General features: G+C 35.1%; 1 protein-coding gene and 1 pseudogene across 1 annotated transcript; both read right to left on the reverse strand.

The window, feature by feature from the left end:
• Positions 1-4270: 4270 nt before the first annotated feature.
• LOC123827706 lies at positions 4271-5259 on the reverse strand (annotated as a pseudogene).
• Positions 5260-11853: 6594 nt separating this feature from the next.
• Positions 11854-12798, reverse strand: LOC123827708 (olfactory receptor 5AS1-like). Its single transcript, XM_045852147.1, has one exon. The coding sequence runs from the start codon at positions 12796-12798 to the stop codon at positions 11854-11856; it is 945 nt and encodes a 314-aa protein (XP_045708103.1).
• Between the last annotated feature and the right edge of the window lie 1954 nt (positions 12799-14752).

Below are 14752 nucleotides of genomic sequence, written 5' to 3' on the forward strand. Positions count from 1 at the left end.
AATGTCAAGATTAATAAACCTTGATTGAGTTTTCTAATCTTTGTTTTTGTACATAATAATTGGCAGAGCTGATTTTTCATGGAGCATCTCTGTTTCATTTATGTTTTTCCTTCTCACCTTTATTCCTTCCTTGTAGTATGCTATTAAATTAATCAAGATGTCACTATTAAATTTGATCTTCTTAGTCTTTTATCTAGGTATTTTGATTAAAGCTTGTATAGCTTGCAAGATAAATTTTAATATGTCTTTTTGTTATTCAAAATTTTTTAAAGAGGATCCAAGATAGCAGCAGAGTAGGTGGAAGTTACACTCACCTCTTCCCAGAACTAAACTGGAATTAAAACTAAAATATAGAAAAGTCAACCTGAAAACCAACTGAAGACTGGCTGAATGGGATATTCCTAAAAATAGTAATTTACCACACCTAACACTGGGAAAAAACTTTCAACAGTTTATTTACTCTTTTCTACCATTTTTGTCATTTTCATCCTATATTTTGCTTCACTCAGTTAAAATTTGTGTAGAAAATAAATTTTAGTGTGGGTTTAATCAGTAAATATTTTTCAGTTTATTTTTTATTATATTTGACATATAATGTTATATTAGTGTTACATTTATAACATAGTGATTAGATATTTATATACTAGTGCACGTCCGTCAACACGGATAGTTATTATATTACTGACTCTACCCCTTATGCTGTGCTTCATACCCCATGCCTTACTTTATAACTTGAAGTTTATACTTTTTATTCAGTCAATATTTTTAAATATTTTTGCATATTTACCTTTGTGGATGCTTCTCTTTATTATCTTCTATATTTACATTGGAATAGTTTATTTTTGCTTAAAACTTTTTTTGCTATTTCTTATTATATAGTCAGAAAGATTCTCTCAGCTTTTGCTTGTTGATAATATCTTTATTTTTTCCTGCCTATTTTAAAAGATTTTCCACCTGGAAATAGAATTGTCAACATTTACTTTCTTTTCCTTTCATACTTTAAAAATGTCAATTCATTTGCCCCACATTTTATAATTTCTTTGAAAAATTGGCCCTATATCATCCTGTTGCTTTTTTGACTATGAAGCATGTGTATGTGGGTTTTTCTGCATTTGTTGACTTTGATATTCTGCCCTTCTTGAATATATCTGTTGAAGATTTATCAGCTTTGAAAAAATTAGTCTTTTTGTCTTAAAATATTCTATGTATCTATTCTCTCTTCTTATTCTGGGACTTAAACTACATGTATTTCACACCTTTTCACTATATCACACATGTATCTCTCATACTCTGCTTTATCTTCTAATGTTTTTCTTCTCTGTGCTTTAGTTTAGATTAATTTATATTGGCTTGTGTTTCAAATTCTTAATCCTATCTTAGGGTTTGTCTGATACTCTCTAAATTCTTCTTTTGAGTTCTTATTTTCAGCTTCTGTGGGATTTTTTCATAACACCATTTGTTTCTGCTTTTGTAAGAGCTTTAATGGATATAATTGATGTCCAAAACACTACACATATTTAATATATAGAATTTGGTGCATTGGGACATATGCACACACCTGGGGAACCATCACCAAAGTCAAGGTGATAAACACAGTCATCACCTCTAAAAGTTTCCTCATGTCTCTTTGTTTTGTTTTCTTGGAATAGGAACACTTCCTAGGAGATCTAACCTTTTCACACATTTTAAGGACACATTACAGTATTTTAACAATGAACAGTGCATTATACTGCAGATCTCTAGAATTGCCCATCTTGCACAACTGAAACTTTATACTCATGGAACAAGAGCTCCCTATCCCTCCCCCACCACCCAGAGTTACTTACACTCAATGTCTTCTGCAGCACTCTTAACAATAACCAAGATAGGGAAACAGCCCAAATGCCCATCATCAGGTGAATGGTTAAAGAAAAGGTGGTATATTCATACAGTAAGGTATTAGTCAACCTTAAAAAGGAAGGAAATCCTGCCATTTGTGATAACATGGGTTAACCTGAAGGACATTACACTAAGTGAAAGAAGCCAGTCACAGCATGATTCCACTTAGCAGAGGTTTCTAAAACAGCAAATTCATAGAAGCACATTATAGAGTGCTTCTGTTTAAATTTACTTAATTCTCTCTTGAAATATTTCATCTTAGAATGTTTTCTCTTTTTTCTTCATTTTCTTTAATATGTTAATCATAATATTTTTGAAGTCTTTTTGTAGCTCTCCATATAGCTCATCTATGCTTTGTGGTTCTTTTTGCAGGTTTTTACACTTTCTCACTCTTTCATATGAACACAAGTTTCATAGAATCTGGAGATGATATTACTTTCCAAGGAGGAGTGTTTCATTTTTCTCTTTAAAAAGGCATTGAGGAAGAGATGGTAGATGAGTAATCAATTACTAATTGAACAGAGACTGGACTTTGGAGAAAGAGCTCATATTTCTTCTGATTTGTTCCTGTTTCCACTGTGCAGATTTCCCAAGGTGTTAAGAGGTGGGTCTCTGGCCCTCACTCTGCTTTTTCACATGCCCTTAAAAATAGAAGGAAGTTCAGTTTTAACTCTTTGGAGGTGTGAACTTAGCCTCTTGCTTTGTAGATCTTCAAACCACAGCAAATGCCTTGAAGGGGCTGGCCTCCTGCATCACCCAGGCCTTTAGCTGTGGTGGGACATCACCAAACAAGCCCATACAGCCTGGACAATTTCACTCTGTCTTTCTGGCTCAGTCTGAATGTCTGGAGTCTGAATCTTGTGCTTCCAAAGGAAAATTCTAGCACTTCTGTGTCCGACTTAGAACAGCATCAAAGTCTCGCAGGTGTTTTTGGGATACCTACATTACGTTTGTTGCTGACTCCCTGCTAGCAGGACTGTGTGTCTTCGAAGCACAGCAAGAGTACAAGGAGATTTCAGCCTACCTCTGTGGCCCAAACCAGTTTCGTGCACTCTCCACTCACCCTCTTCCCTCCAATTTCTTGTGGGACAAAATAACTGTGTGTTTAAGCTTATATATAATTCAATCCATCTTTGAGCCTATGTAACTGCTTACATACAGCTCCAGTGTTTTTCTTTTCCCAAGAGCAGTCACAGGGCACAAGTTCAGATTCAGAAGGTCCTCCATCAAACTATTTAATATTTGTATTGTTTGGGACACCACCAATCCCCCCTCCCTGATTTCAGAAGTTTTCCTTTTAAGTCTGTCCATGTATTATCTATTGTCTCTCTGTTGTCTATCTCTATCAATCTATCTATTATCTATCTATCATCTATCTATCATCTATGTATCTATGTATCTATCTATCTACCTGCTTACCTATCTATCAAATAGGTATCCATCCATCTATCTATCACCTGTCTGTCATCCACGGTCTGTCTGTCTCTCTTTATGTGTTTGACCCAGGTCTTCTCTGGCCCAGAGTATGGCTAACACCCTAAAAGGAAATATCATCACATATGAAGAAACCTACAAAGTACCTGCCACAAGCTTTACTGGTTTCTGAGAGCTTGCAGAAATCTCCATGCACCACAGGCCTGCCTTTCTGAGAGTGCCCTGACTCAGTGAGATGAAAGTCAGCTCACCTCTCCATGTCTAGACCTCCCTGAGTTCTGAACCACCCCATTTCTGTAAGAGCTACTTCATTTTATCAACAGATAAAATCTGTATCATGTCTTCTTTTTCTTGTTATTTTTGCACAAATGTGATTTTAATCACAAGCTACTCCATCCATCCAAAAGTAAAAATATTTTACCATTTTATAAGCCCTTTCTCCTATGTTTTCCTAAGTTTTGATCTGAAACATTTTTATTGTTTATTCTATTACAGTTGCCTTAATTTCTTCTCTTTGCTCCACTCCTCTAAGCCTACCACTTACTCCCTCAGTCAGTCTCCACTCTGTTGTCCATGCCTATGGATCACTCATACATGTTCTTTGACTAATCCCTTCCCCTTTATTCTGCCATCCCCCTTTTCTCCTCTTACAGCGGTCAGTCTGCACCATGTCTCCTTGTCTCTGGTTCTGTTTTGCTCATAAGTTTATTTTGTTCACTGGACTCCAGTTATAAATGAGATCATATGGTATTTGTCTTTCACTGACTAGCTTATTCCACTTAGCATAATAGTTTCTAGTCCCATGTATGCTTTTTCAAAATGTTTTAAACTAACAGAAGAGATTTAAGAACAACACAAATTTCAAAATAGGTAACTGTCATTCATGTCTCACATTTCATGTAGGAAGATACCTTGGTTGTAGTTCAACTTGGATCCTATTTAAATTTAAAGAAAGTATCTATTTGCAGGTTAATGTTATGTTTGAAAAGGCCATAGACAAAAAGAAGGGAAGTTGGAGCTCTTTTCCACATATTGACCTTTTTGCTGCATCTTTCACGTCCTTATTCCTTAGGCTATAAATCAGTGGGTTTAGCAAGGGGATCACAAAATTGTAAAACACAGCAGAGACCTTCTCCTGTTCCAGGGAATACCGAGAGCTTGGCTGCATGTAACTAAATGTTCCAGACCCGTAGAATAAGGTCACAGCAGTCAGGTGGGAGGCACAAGTGGAGAAGGCTTTGCGCCTCCCCTCAGCTGAGCGAATTCTCTGGATGGCAATGATGATGCGGGAATAAGAGACCATGATGATGATGAAAGTGAACACTGCAAGAATCCCAGTAAAGATCAAAACCAGCATCTCATTGTTACGTGCATCAGAGCAAGAGAGCTTGAGAAGAGGGGGGATGTCACAGAAGTAATGATTCACAATGTTTGGACCACAGAAGTCCAGCTGGAGCAGCCCTATTGTGTGTGTCAGTGCATTAATGAGCCCACCCAAGTAAGATGCCAGGACCATCTGAATACAAACTTTTTGGGTCATGATGACTGTATACAGCAAAGGATTAGCTATTGCTACATAACGGTCATAAGCCATCATGGACAGGAGGATAGCTTCTGTAGTTACATAGACTACAAAAAAGAAACTCTGTAGAACACAGCCAGAAAATGTGCTGGACTTGTGTTTTGATAAGAAATTGACCAGCATCTTAGGGGTGAAGACAGTAGAGTAGCAGATATCACAAAAAGAGAGGTTGCTGAGAAAGAAGTACATTGGAGTATGAAGCTGGGCATTGAACCTGATCAAGGCAATCATCCCCCAATTACCCACCAGGGTCATGAAATAAATAAGGGTGAAAAAGCAAAAAAGAGAGGAATCTGCAAATTAGGATTTTCAGTTAAACCCACCAGAAGGAATTCCTTCACACCTGTGTGATTCCAACCTGCCATGCTTGCAGGTTTATTCAGCTCTTTAGTTTCAGGACAAAATAGTATCACTAAAATGAAAAAGAAATGATGATTTCCTCCATGATCCAGTATCCATAATATCAAGGAGAATTTGGGTTTAGCCTGTAGTTAGAGAAAGAGAAGAAATTAACTTCAAGCAGTGGACTTTCTGTGTACTAGATAACCCATCTATAATGATTAACCCCACTGCAACTAGAGTTATTTTATTCTTCGTTTCTCAGTTTGTGCAACATGAAATTGGGATAAAGAAATTCTTTGATCATGAAAGTATTAATTGTTGAAACTGATATTCACACTCAGATATGCCTTGTGCCAGACCTCTGGCTCATTCTATGGTTATTACAAGTCCTCTGATCAAATGAACCACAAAATGAATGAAATTCTGTGACAGCAATATTTTTGTTTTCCTGTGCCTGAACTCTTCCTATTTTTCACACCCAGTTTACTTATGAAACCCACTTTCACAGTATCCAACCCCCTCCTTTACAAATCTCAAGCATCAGAACTTTTTTGCTTCACCTTCTGCTTGGGAGATCAATGACTGTGCTCTCTAAAGAGTTGAGACAGGAAAAAGGGCTAGAACAATCTTTTTATTTGCTATTTACTAGTAAGGCCAATCAAAACATAGCAGTGTACTTTAACTGAAAAGTTATTCCTTTTGCTATTTGCATCACTTCACTCTCACATCTTTGGTTTTCTTCAGTATTAAAACAACAAATCCAGAAACCAAGGGAAGAGAGGAAAAGTGTTACTATGAGATAACAAAATTATCTCTCTCATGACACAACTATATCAGATATGTTCTGTTTTCAAAAAGGTAGGCTTCAACTTAGTTTCACTTTGTTTTTGATGACATAATATTCATACAACAATATTTATGGTTAAATAGTAATAAATTCATTCATGTATACTTTCATATGTCCTGTCAAAATATATTAATTAGTACTCTGTGCCGAAAAAATGCTGTTTGCTAAAGATGAAGCAGTGAATAAGGAGAATGTCAGGCTCTGAAAGAGCTTATGTTTTATTAAGAAAACAGATGCTTTTTGATATACTGCCCACAAAGATGATAAGTACTGTGAAGAAGAGTCAAGAATGGGATGGTAAATAGTAAGTAATGGTAGATACTCTACCATATAGTATATAACTTTCCTATTACTACTATAACAAGTCATCAAAAATTAGTGGCTTAAAATAACAACCATGCTTTTTATGCAAAGAAGTGTGTTATGCATCAGACACCTCAGGAAGGGTGAATGAGTTGTGCTCTCATGGAAATGGAACTCCACTGAGGTCAGGATTTGGGTGAGTTTGGGATGTTGTCTTCAGGGTACTTTTAAATCAAAACCAAAATATTTATTCTATAAGTATACCAGCTGATACCTCAAAAACTGAGATTTTAATATATATGTATTATTTATATATAATCCTGTTTCTATTTTAGATGGGTTGATTTGGGAAGCACAACAAATCCATATTAACGGTATCCTAGAAAAAGAGGGAATAACATTGAAAGTGGCAAGAATTTTTTTTAATGAAACATTTTTAATGCCATAAAGAAACATGTGTAATAAAAGCAGAATGTAAAAATACAGAACCCAGAAATAAGCTCAATTTAAAAAAATGGAGGTGAAGGAAATGTTGTGTGCTTTTTAATGACACACTGTTTCTTCTCCAAGGCTCCTTAAGGTAGTGGGAACACCACATCATGGGAGGATATTAGAGCTAGGCAAGATTGAGTTCCAATATAATTCTGCCCTTCATCGGCTGTATATTTTGCTTCTCTACAATAAGTCATTAAAAAAGTAACACAACAGAGTTCATATAATTTTCCCATTGATTGTTTAGAGAAAAAAGGGAAAAATTGGGGTTCTTGTCAATTGAACTACCATAGATTTCACATAATGTATGTGAACTGACATGATTTTGATGGACAAGACTCAACAACACCAGGACACATTTGAAACAGACAGGACTTCAAAAAGTTGGTAGTAGGATTTCTAGTAACAGCTTTATCTATCAAGCTCACAATAGGAAACTATAAATACAGAAAAGCATTACCAGGGATCAAGGTATAATTTTCTCTTATGCCATTAGAATGACAGCTAGAACACAGATTCCTTCTGTCACTAAATGCTGGGCTTTGATACTCCTGCATGTAACCTTCCTGATAAAATAACAGGCTGCTTTAGAATACTGGTAAGCATGAGAATTCTCTTAGGGAAACAAATACCTGAATCACATTTTAATAGTGTAAGAGTATGCTCAAATGCAGTTTTCCCAACTGTCAGATGAATATCTTGAAATGCCAGGATGAAAAAAAGGTATTTATTTAAAACATATGAAATTCATTTATACTCATTTATTTTGAATTATGACTCCAAAAAGGCATTTGAAAACACAGAATAATGAGTGATCAAGGACACAGTTGCTGATAAAGATGTTGGTGAGAGAAACCATAAAGTGTACAGCATTTATCATTCTACTGAAAAGTGAACCCAAGCAAATGCCTATCAACAGAGCTAATGGTTTTCAGTATAATGAGCTTGCTACACTGTAGGTGCATGGTCATTAACCCAACTTGAATTTGCTATATGGTCTCATGCAGTTTGGCCACAAAATATTGTTATGTTAACATAATATTTATAAATGAATTTATTTTAATGTATATTATATATCCTTTACTGTTCATAGTATTTCTCATGTTATTTTAGAGTATTATATACAAATAAATATATAACTGATTGTTATATGAAGTATGTTATATGTATATGTAAATTTATAAGTACATAAACTTATACTTTAAATTAATGTACAATAATGCAAAGTAATGTATACTGAGTTATTTATGATTAAAATTGTCTAAAGATAAAAAAAACAAATGACAAACAGAACATTTAACAAACAGTCATCACAGATAAAATATTTAAAAACCCACTATCAACAACAAACTTGACATACTGAAAAATCCAAAACTACATAGCTTAGATAGTCTGACTTAAAAACAAAGCATCCTGATTTGAGGACTATTTTATTCAAGCCCACCAAAGTTGTATTGGGAAGAACTAACACCTTGTTGTGGCAAAAACAGTCTTGTGCTCAGGGATTCGAGTGTCTGTGTGCACACCCACATTTTTTGCCAATAGGGCAGGCATCGTGATAGTCCAGGGATTAAAAATAATTCTTCAAATATCACTAGTGGAATCAGAAAATAAAACTGGATGTAAAAGGTTTCCAAAAATTATGATCATGTAAGATTGGAATGAAATCATTTTCCTTGTGATATGCTAAAATGCATGACAGTTCTCAGATATCCCATTTTGCATAGAATATCGGAAATTTGCCATAAATATACAAGTAGCTTTAGACTCTATATAAACCAACTATTAAATACATAAAATGCAGACATTCTCACATACACAGATATTAAATAGAGATATTATGGAAAAATTTTGCCCTTTTCACAAAATAAGAACATATGAAAGAAAAATAAACCACAGGTTAGGAAATTTTCTGTCTTTTTGGGAATCATAATAGCTGGTAAGAAATTTTTGCAGTGTGGAGATAACACAAAATATCAAAAACCAAAATAGACCCTCATCATCACCTCTTAAACATACTCACAACTCAGAAAAGGCAAGAGTAAGCAGAGTATCTAGAGAAGACCACATTATCATGATTCTTTAAAGGGCTTATTACTGAGGGTAGTGATTTTTATGTGTGCTTTGTTTTCTTTTGGTGACACAACCTGTGTCTCTTGGTGTAGATGGAATCTCAGATGTCCACAGGTTGGATCATTAGCATCTTCTCAGGTGTCTTGGGACTGGGGCTAATCAGAGTACCAGGTGCTCTCAAAGGTTATTCAGTAGATGCCTCTGCTTTCACTTGAATAAAATGTACCCTTTTTGGAAATCAAACAATTTTAAAAATGAACATGCTTCCTAAAAGTCAAACATCTTGAGTAAAGCACAATACAGAGACTAAATGCCATTGCAAGAATTAAAGAAATGTGTTCCAATCCCATGCATGTTGCTCAGACAAGTGTTTGGATGTTCTGATGATGAAATACGTGAAGCTGGATTCTCTGTTTTAAAGTGGGTACATTCATGCATGCTGTGGCTACCTCACTGATCCATTGTAAAATTCACGTAAATTATGCATGACATCACATCCGGAATAGTTTAACAATCATTCACATAAAAGTGCTATGAGTATACACACACATAGAATTAATTGAACTGTGTTCTATCCTTTTGGAGAATTTATATAAAATGTATGTTCTCCCTCTGTCTAATAATTCAACAAGTGTCATGGATCTGTGGACAGTGTGGAAATTTTGCATATATTTCACATAGGTGTACTAGCTTTTTATATAATTTTATATTTAGCTCTCTTGAATCATACAAATAATATAAACATCTGTGTCTTTGGAAAATGTTGTAGATGGTTTTGTATAGATCTGCTCTCAATTCATTAACATGTCTTGGGTATTTTAGCATAATAGTAGAGTAAGTTCTAATGTAGGCAGATAAATAAAGTGTGAAATCTTGGGTCAATCCAAATATTGTACAAATTTAAAGAATTATGACATTATTATATGGTTCTGAAGATACTGATGAAACATGAACATGTCTTTAGATACAAAATGAAAGATATTACCATAGCATAAGAGAAAAAACTTCATTAGAACTAATAGCAAAGTATCAGTTAAATGTTGAGAGACTTCTCCAGCATACTTAACAGTGTTTGCAGCCCAGAAAAAGTTGGAATCTCAATTAATACTTCGTATCTTCCTCTTTATGCCATCTATGTGGCAAACATTAGCTCATCTGTGTCAAAAAATAGTTTTATTTCTGAGAAAAAATTTATGAATGTATTCCTTTGAAGATAAATATTCTTTAAATATGATCTGCAGATTATTTGTCTGATCACACTAGAAAAATTGGCATTATTCAACTCTGCATTCACTCACTTGCCCCACCCCAATGCTCAATGTCAATGAAATAAACGTGCAGTTATCCCATACACTTTATTCATGACCTCAATTAAATGCACATAATTTTATAAAGGAAACACCAGTTTTATTTTATTTTTTAGAAAGATTTCATTTATTTATTTTCAAAGAGAGGGGAAGGGAAGGAGAAACAGAGTGAGAGAAACATCAATGTGTGGTTGCCTCTCATGTGGCCACCACTGGGGACCTGGCCTGCAACTCAGGCATGTGCCCTGACTGGGCATCGAATAAACAACCCTTTGGTTCACAGCTCATGCTCTTCCACTGAGCTACACCAGCCAGGGCAAGGAAACACCAGTTGTAGTATTTTAAGTTTGTGTATTATTTTTATGATTAAAAACATAATACAGCTTCACAGCAACCTCTCTCCTCATAGAAGCAGAGAAATAAATCTCGTGACATGTAATTGTCATAAATATCTTACCTTCTTCTAACTTCTTCTCAAGTGTGGTTTATTTTGTAAAACATACATTCAACTTTAATTTTATATTTGTTTTATTAAAATTATGTGTTAATTGACTGTGTTTTTGGATATTATCAGAGTAGATCTTAGAAATAAATGGGAATTAGGGTGATAATGCAGAACAAGATGAACAAAATCACATCTGAGATGTTCTTCCCAAATTATTATTCTGACTTATGTGCAGGCAGTGACTTCCCTCTAATGGCTGTATTTGCCTAATGGTCAAAGAAACGATGCTGAGCAAGATGAGTGATTCCATCCCAAGAAAAATTTTGCCTCTGAAGAGAACTTTGGCAACATTTTGATACATTTTGGTTGTCATAAGTAGGTGGATTGCTACTGGCAACTACTGAGGAGAAACAAGGGATAGTGCTAAGCACCCTAAAATGTACAGGGTGGGCTTCTCTTCACTATACCTGCACCCCCAAGAAAGAAGTATTGGCCCAAAATGTCAAGTGTGCTGCTTTTACATGTTCAGAGTTAGATAAGCTCATGATAACTTATGGTTTTCAAATACATTGTTGTTTGCTTATTTTAAACTAAATTATCTTGGAAAATGAAAAGGAACTCTTACATTAAATAGGTCCCTATTAAAAAAGCCAATGTTCTTCCTCATGCAAACTTATGCCCCCTACTCAATAAAGGAATGATTAGAAGTCAGCTCATTTGACAATATTCTCTTCAATGTTTTTTAAACATAGAGTACACTAAAATTAAAAGAATAATTCAAAATATCTGTATACCAGGTGTTATATAATTATTGAAAAATAAACCAATATATATCTGTTCCTGCCAAGGAACTTTTAATATGAGGACATTGACAGACAAGTCACCATATACATTCAATACAAAATGATAAAGTATAGTATGATAAATCAATGTGCAAAGCTAACTGGAGAGTAAAGACTATTATTTCTTTTAGTTCAGGAATGTTTCAGAATAGAATAATTTCACAGGGAACATGAGAGAGGACAAAAACATTTTAAAAGAGTGAGGTTGGAAAGGTATCTTTATTGTTGGAGATAAATTCAAAACAGTTGACACATCTGCACAGTTCCGATAATGAAACTGGAAGAGCAGGCCATGCCTTAAAGTTTGTTCAGTGACTTAAGCTCTCATTCATCTGAAAATCCACTTTCATTCTAATTGCTTGTTTGAGGGCATTGTTTACATCCTTGTTTCTGAAACTGTAGATGATTGGGTTGAACATGGGGAAAACAACCATACAAAACACTGCCACTATCTTATCACTGTTTAGAGAGTAACTGGTGGCAGGAGGTAAGTAGGTGAACAGGAGTGATCCATAGAATAAGGTGACTGCCATGAGATGGGAAGCACAGGTGGAGAATGAGGGCTTGATGCTCAAAACAGTGATGAGGATACAAACATAGGAGGTGAATATGACCACGAAAGTGCTAGTCTGGATGAAGCCACATGAGACAAAGAGCAGAAGCTCATTGACATGGGTGTCTGCACATGATGAAGCCAGGAGAGGTGGGCTGTCACCAAAAAAAAAATGGTTGACAACATTGGAGCCACAAAATGGCAGTGTGAATGTGAGGCAGACGTGCACCACTGAAGTCACACTTCCACTGAAGTACGCCAGCACAATGAAGCAGGCACAGACTCTCCTGGACATTAGTGTAGGGTAGCTCAGTGGCTTACAGATGGCTGCATAGCGGTTGTATGCCATTGCTGCCAGGAGAAGGCACTCAGCATCAGCAAAACAACCAAAGAGAAACATCTGTAGTGCACAGCCATAGGGAGACATGATTCTCCTGGATGTTAAGAAATTCACCAGTGTTTTAGGAGTGATTGCTGTGGAGTAGCCGATTTCTAAGAAAGACAAGTTACTGAGGAAATAATACATGGGGGTTTGTAGGCTTGAAGTGATGTTAACTAGGATTATTAAGCCCGTATTTCCCACCACAGTTAGTGTGTATATTATGAGAAATACCAAGAATAAAGTGACTCTGAGAGGTAGATAATCGGTGAATCCAACATGTAGGAACTCAGTTAGCATGCTATAATTACTTTTCAACATCTTTCTTTTCTTGTTTTTCCCATCCAGAATAGATGGTATCAGCATACATGAGTTCACTTGAGTGACCAATGAACCCATAATATCTTTCTTGACCCTTCTAAAGCAACAAATAGAATGATAATAAAATCATAGTCATGACATTTTTCATGACCTATTTGGTTTGTTTTCATTTTCATCATTTTCTATACAGAGGTTATAGTTGATAGCTGAAGATGTTTTTCAGAGGTGGTGTTTTGAGATGTGGTAACACTTCAGAAGCTTTGTGCATCAAGAGGTGAATTTGCTCCTTACAACCTGAAAGGGAAAGAGTGTGGCTCAGTTGAAAGAACCTGCTAGAATTAAGAGGACTGGCAAAATTCTTAGAGGCAAATCTCAAGTTTTTCAATTCTACAGTCATATTCTTCCATGTAAAATAATGTAGAGTTGCGAGAAGTCCCAGGGAAAAATAAAAGGAGCTCACCTGCAAACCAGATAATTCTAGAGAAGAATATCTGTGATCTTGGAAGGTAGTTTAGCACACCAGTTAAGAGCCCAGTTGTTATGGAAGAGTTCACTGGATTCAAATCTTACCTTTGATACTTATTGATCAAGTGACCATAAAGTTATTTAACAACTCTCTGATGGTTAGAGGAAAAAGCAGCAGATAGTCATAGAACATTTATGTAACTAGCATTATGGCCGAGTGAAAATGTCTTAATCTCTTTGATCCCATGTCCATGTCTACAAAGTTATGATAATAATACCTGCCCCATTTGTTTGTGAAGATAATATTAAATTACGTGTATTTAAAACACCTTACATGTTTTATTGATAATATAATAGGTGGTCAATCATTATTTGTTTTGTGTTCTTAGTACAAATAACATTATAGTAATCTATTACAGGCATTAATCCACATTTATTATTTTCTCCACTGTTGGGCAATTCCATTAATCATAAGTTTTCATTGTTTCATTTTTAAATGTCATGCAGAATACACATTGATTTGTTTCCTTTAGATGAATACCCACAGGTAGTATTTTGGGGCCAAAACTACAACTTTCCTCTACATATCTCTGTGAGGCATTCTAAACTGGTCAGGAAAAATTTTATTTCTCTGAGCATTTCCCCTCACGATTGGTTTCATCATAATTTTTCCTACACTTACATCTTCCCAAGATCTATATTTAATAGAGTTTTAATAAATCACAAGTTATCTTATTAATATTTATTTCATTACTATACACGAGGGGTGCTTCCTCATGCTTGTTTACTATGTGTATACTCATCACTTTAAATATTGAAAACCTGCTTCCAACCAGTGGCTGAGTTTTTTAACTGGACTAGATGGAAAAACTTTGAATTTTTAAAATTATTTTAATTTATTTATTTACATTTCAATATCAAATATGCTAATACATTATAAGCAAGAAAATAATCTGTGGCAGTAATAAATGACCTACTATGAGCACCTCTTATGTGATACTGACTTTTCCAGTAATCCTGAAGCTATGAAGATGAATAAGATGCAGTCTTTTCCTTACAAGAATGAACAGCCCAGAAGAGGAGTTGGAAGTGAAAACAAAAATTTATAATTCATTTTTATAGTACAATGTTCAATGATAGAACAATGGAAGATGGAGCCCAATATTCTTGAGGAAATTTTCAGAAAAATCTTTAAAGAGGTGGAAATTCTTCTTATTGGTCTTTGAGAATGATTATTGTACTGCAGGAGGAAGAATTCTAAATAAAGCCATATGCAAGGCTTGGGTAGGGAGTAAAAAATTTACACCCTGCTAAATTGAAAACAGTAAGCCACTTCCTACACAGAATCTAAAGTATGTGGTTGGAGAATGAAGGGGCAATAGGAGTGGATGTAAAATCAAATGATTTGTATGAGCAGCCCAAAGAATTTGGATTTCTTATTAAAAGGAGAGAAAATATGTGTCACTAACGAATGAATCATGATAGTAAA

Source organism: Phyllostomus hastatus, unplaced genomic scaffold (assembly GCF_019186645.2).
Source record: "Phyllostomus hastatus isolate PE091 unplaced genomic scaffold, TTU_PhHast_1.1 phas_contig_896, whole genome shotgun sequence".
Lineage (NCBI taxonomy): Eukaryota > Metazoa > Chordata > Mammalia > Chiroptera > Phyllostomidae > Phyllostomus > Phyllostomus hastatus.

Coding starts and splice junctions, on each gene's coding strand:
- LOC123827708 (XM_045852147.1), bottom strand. CDS start 12,798: ATGTTGAAAAGTAATTATAGCATGCTAACTGAGTTCCTACATGTTGGA.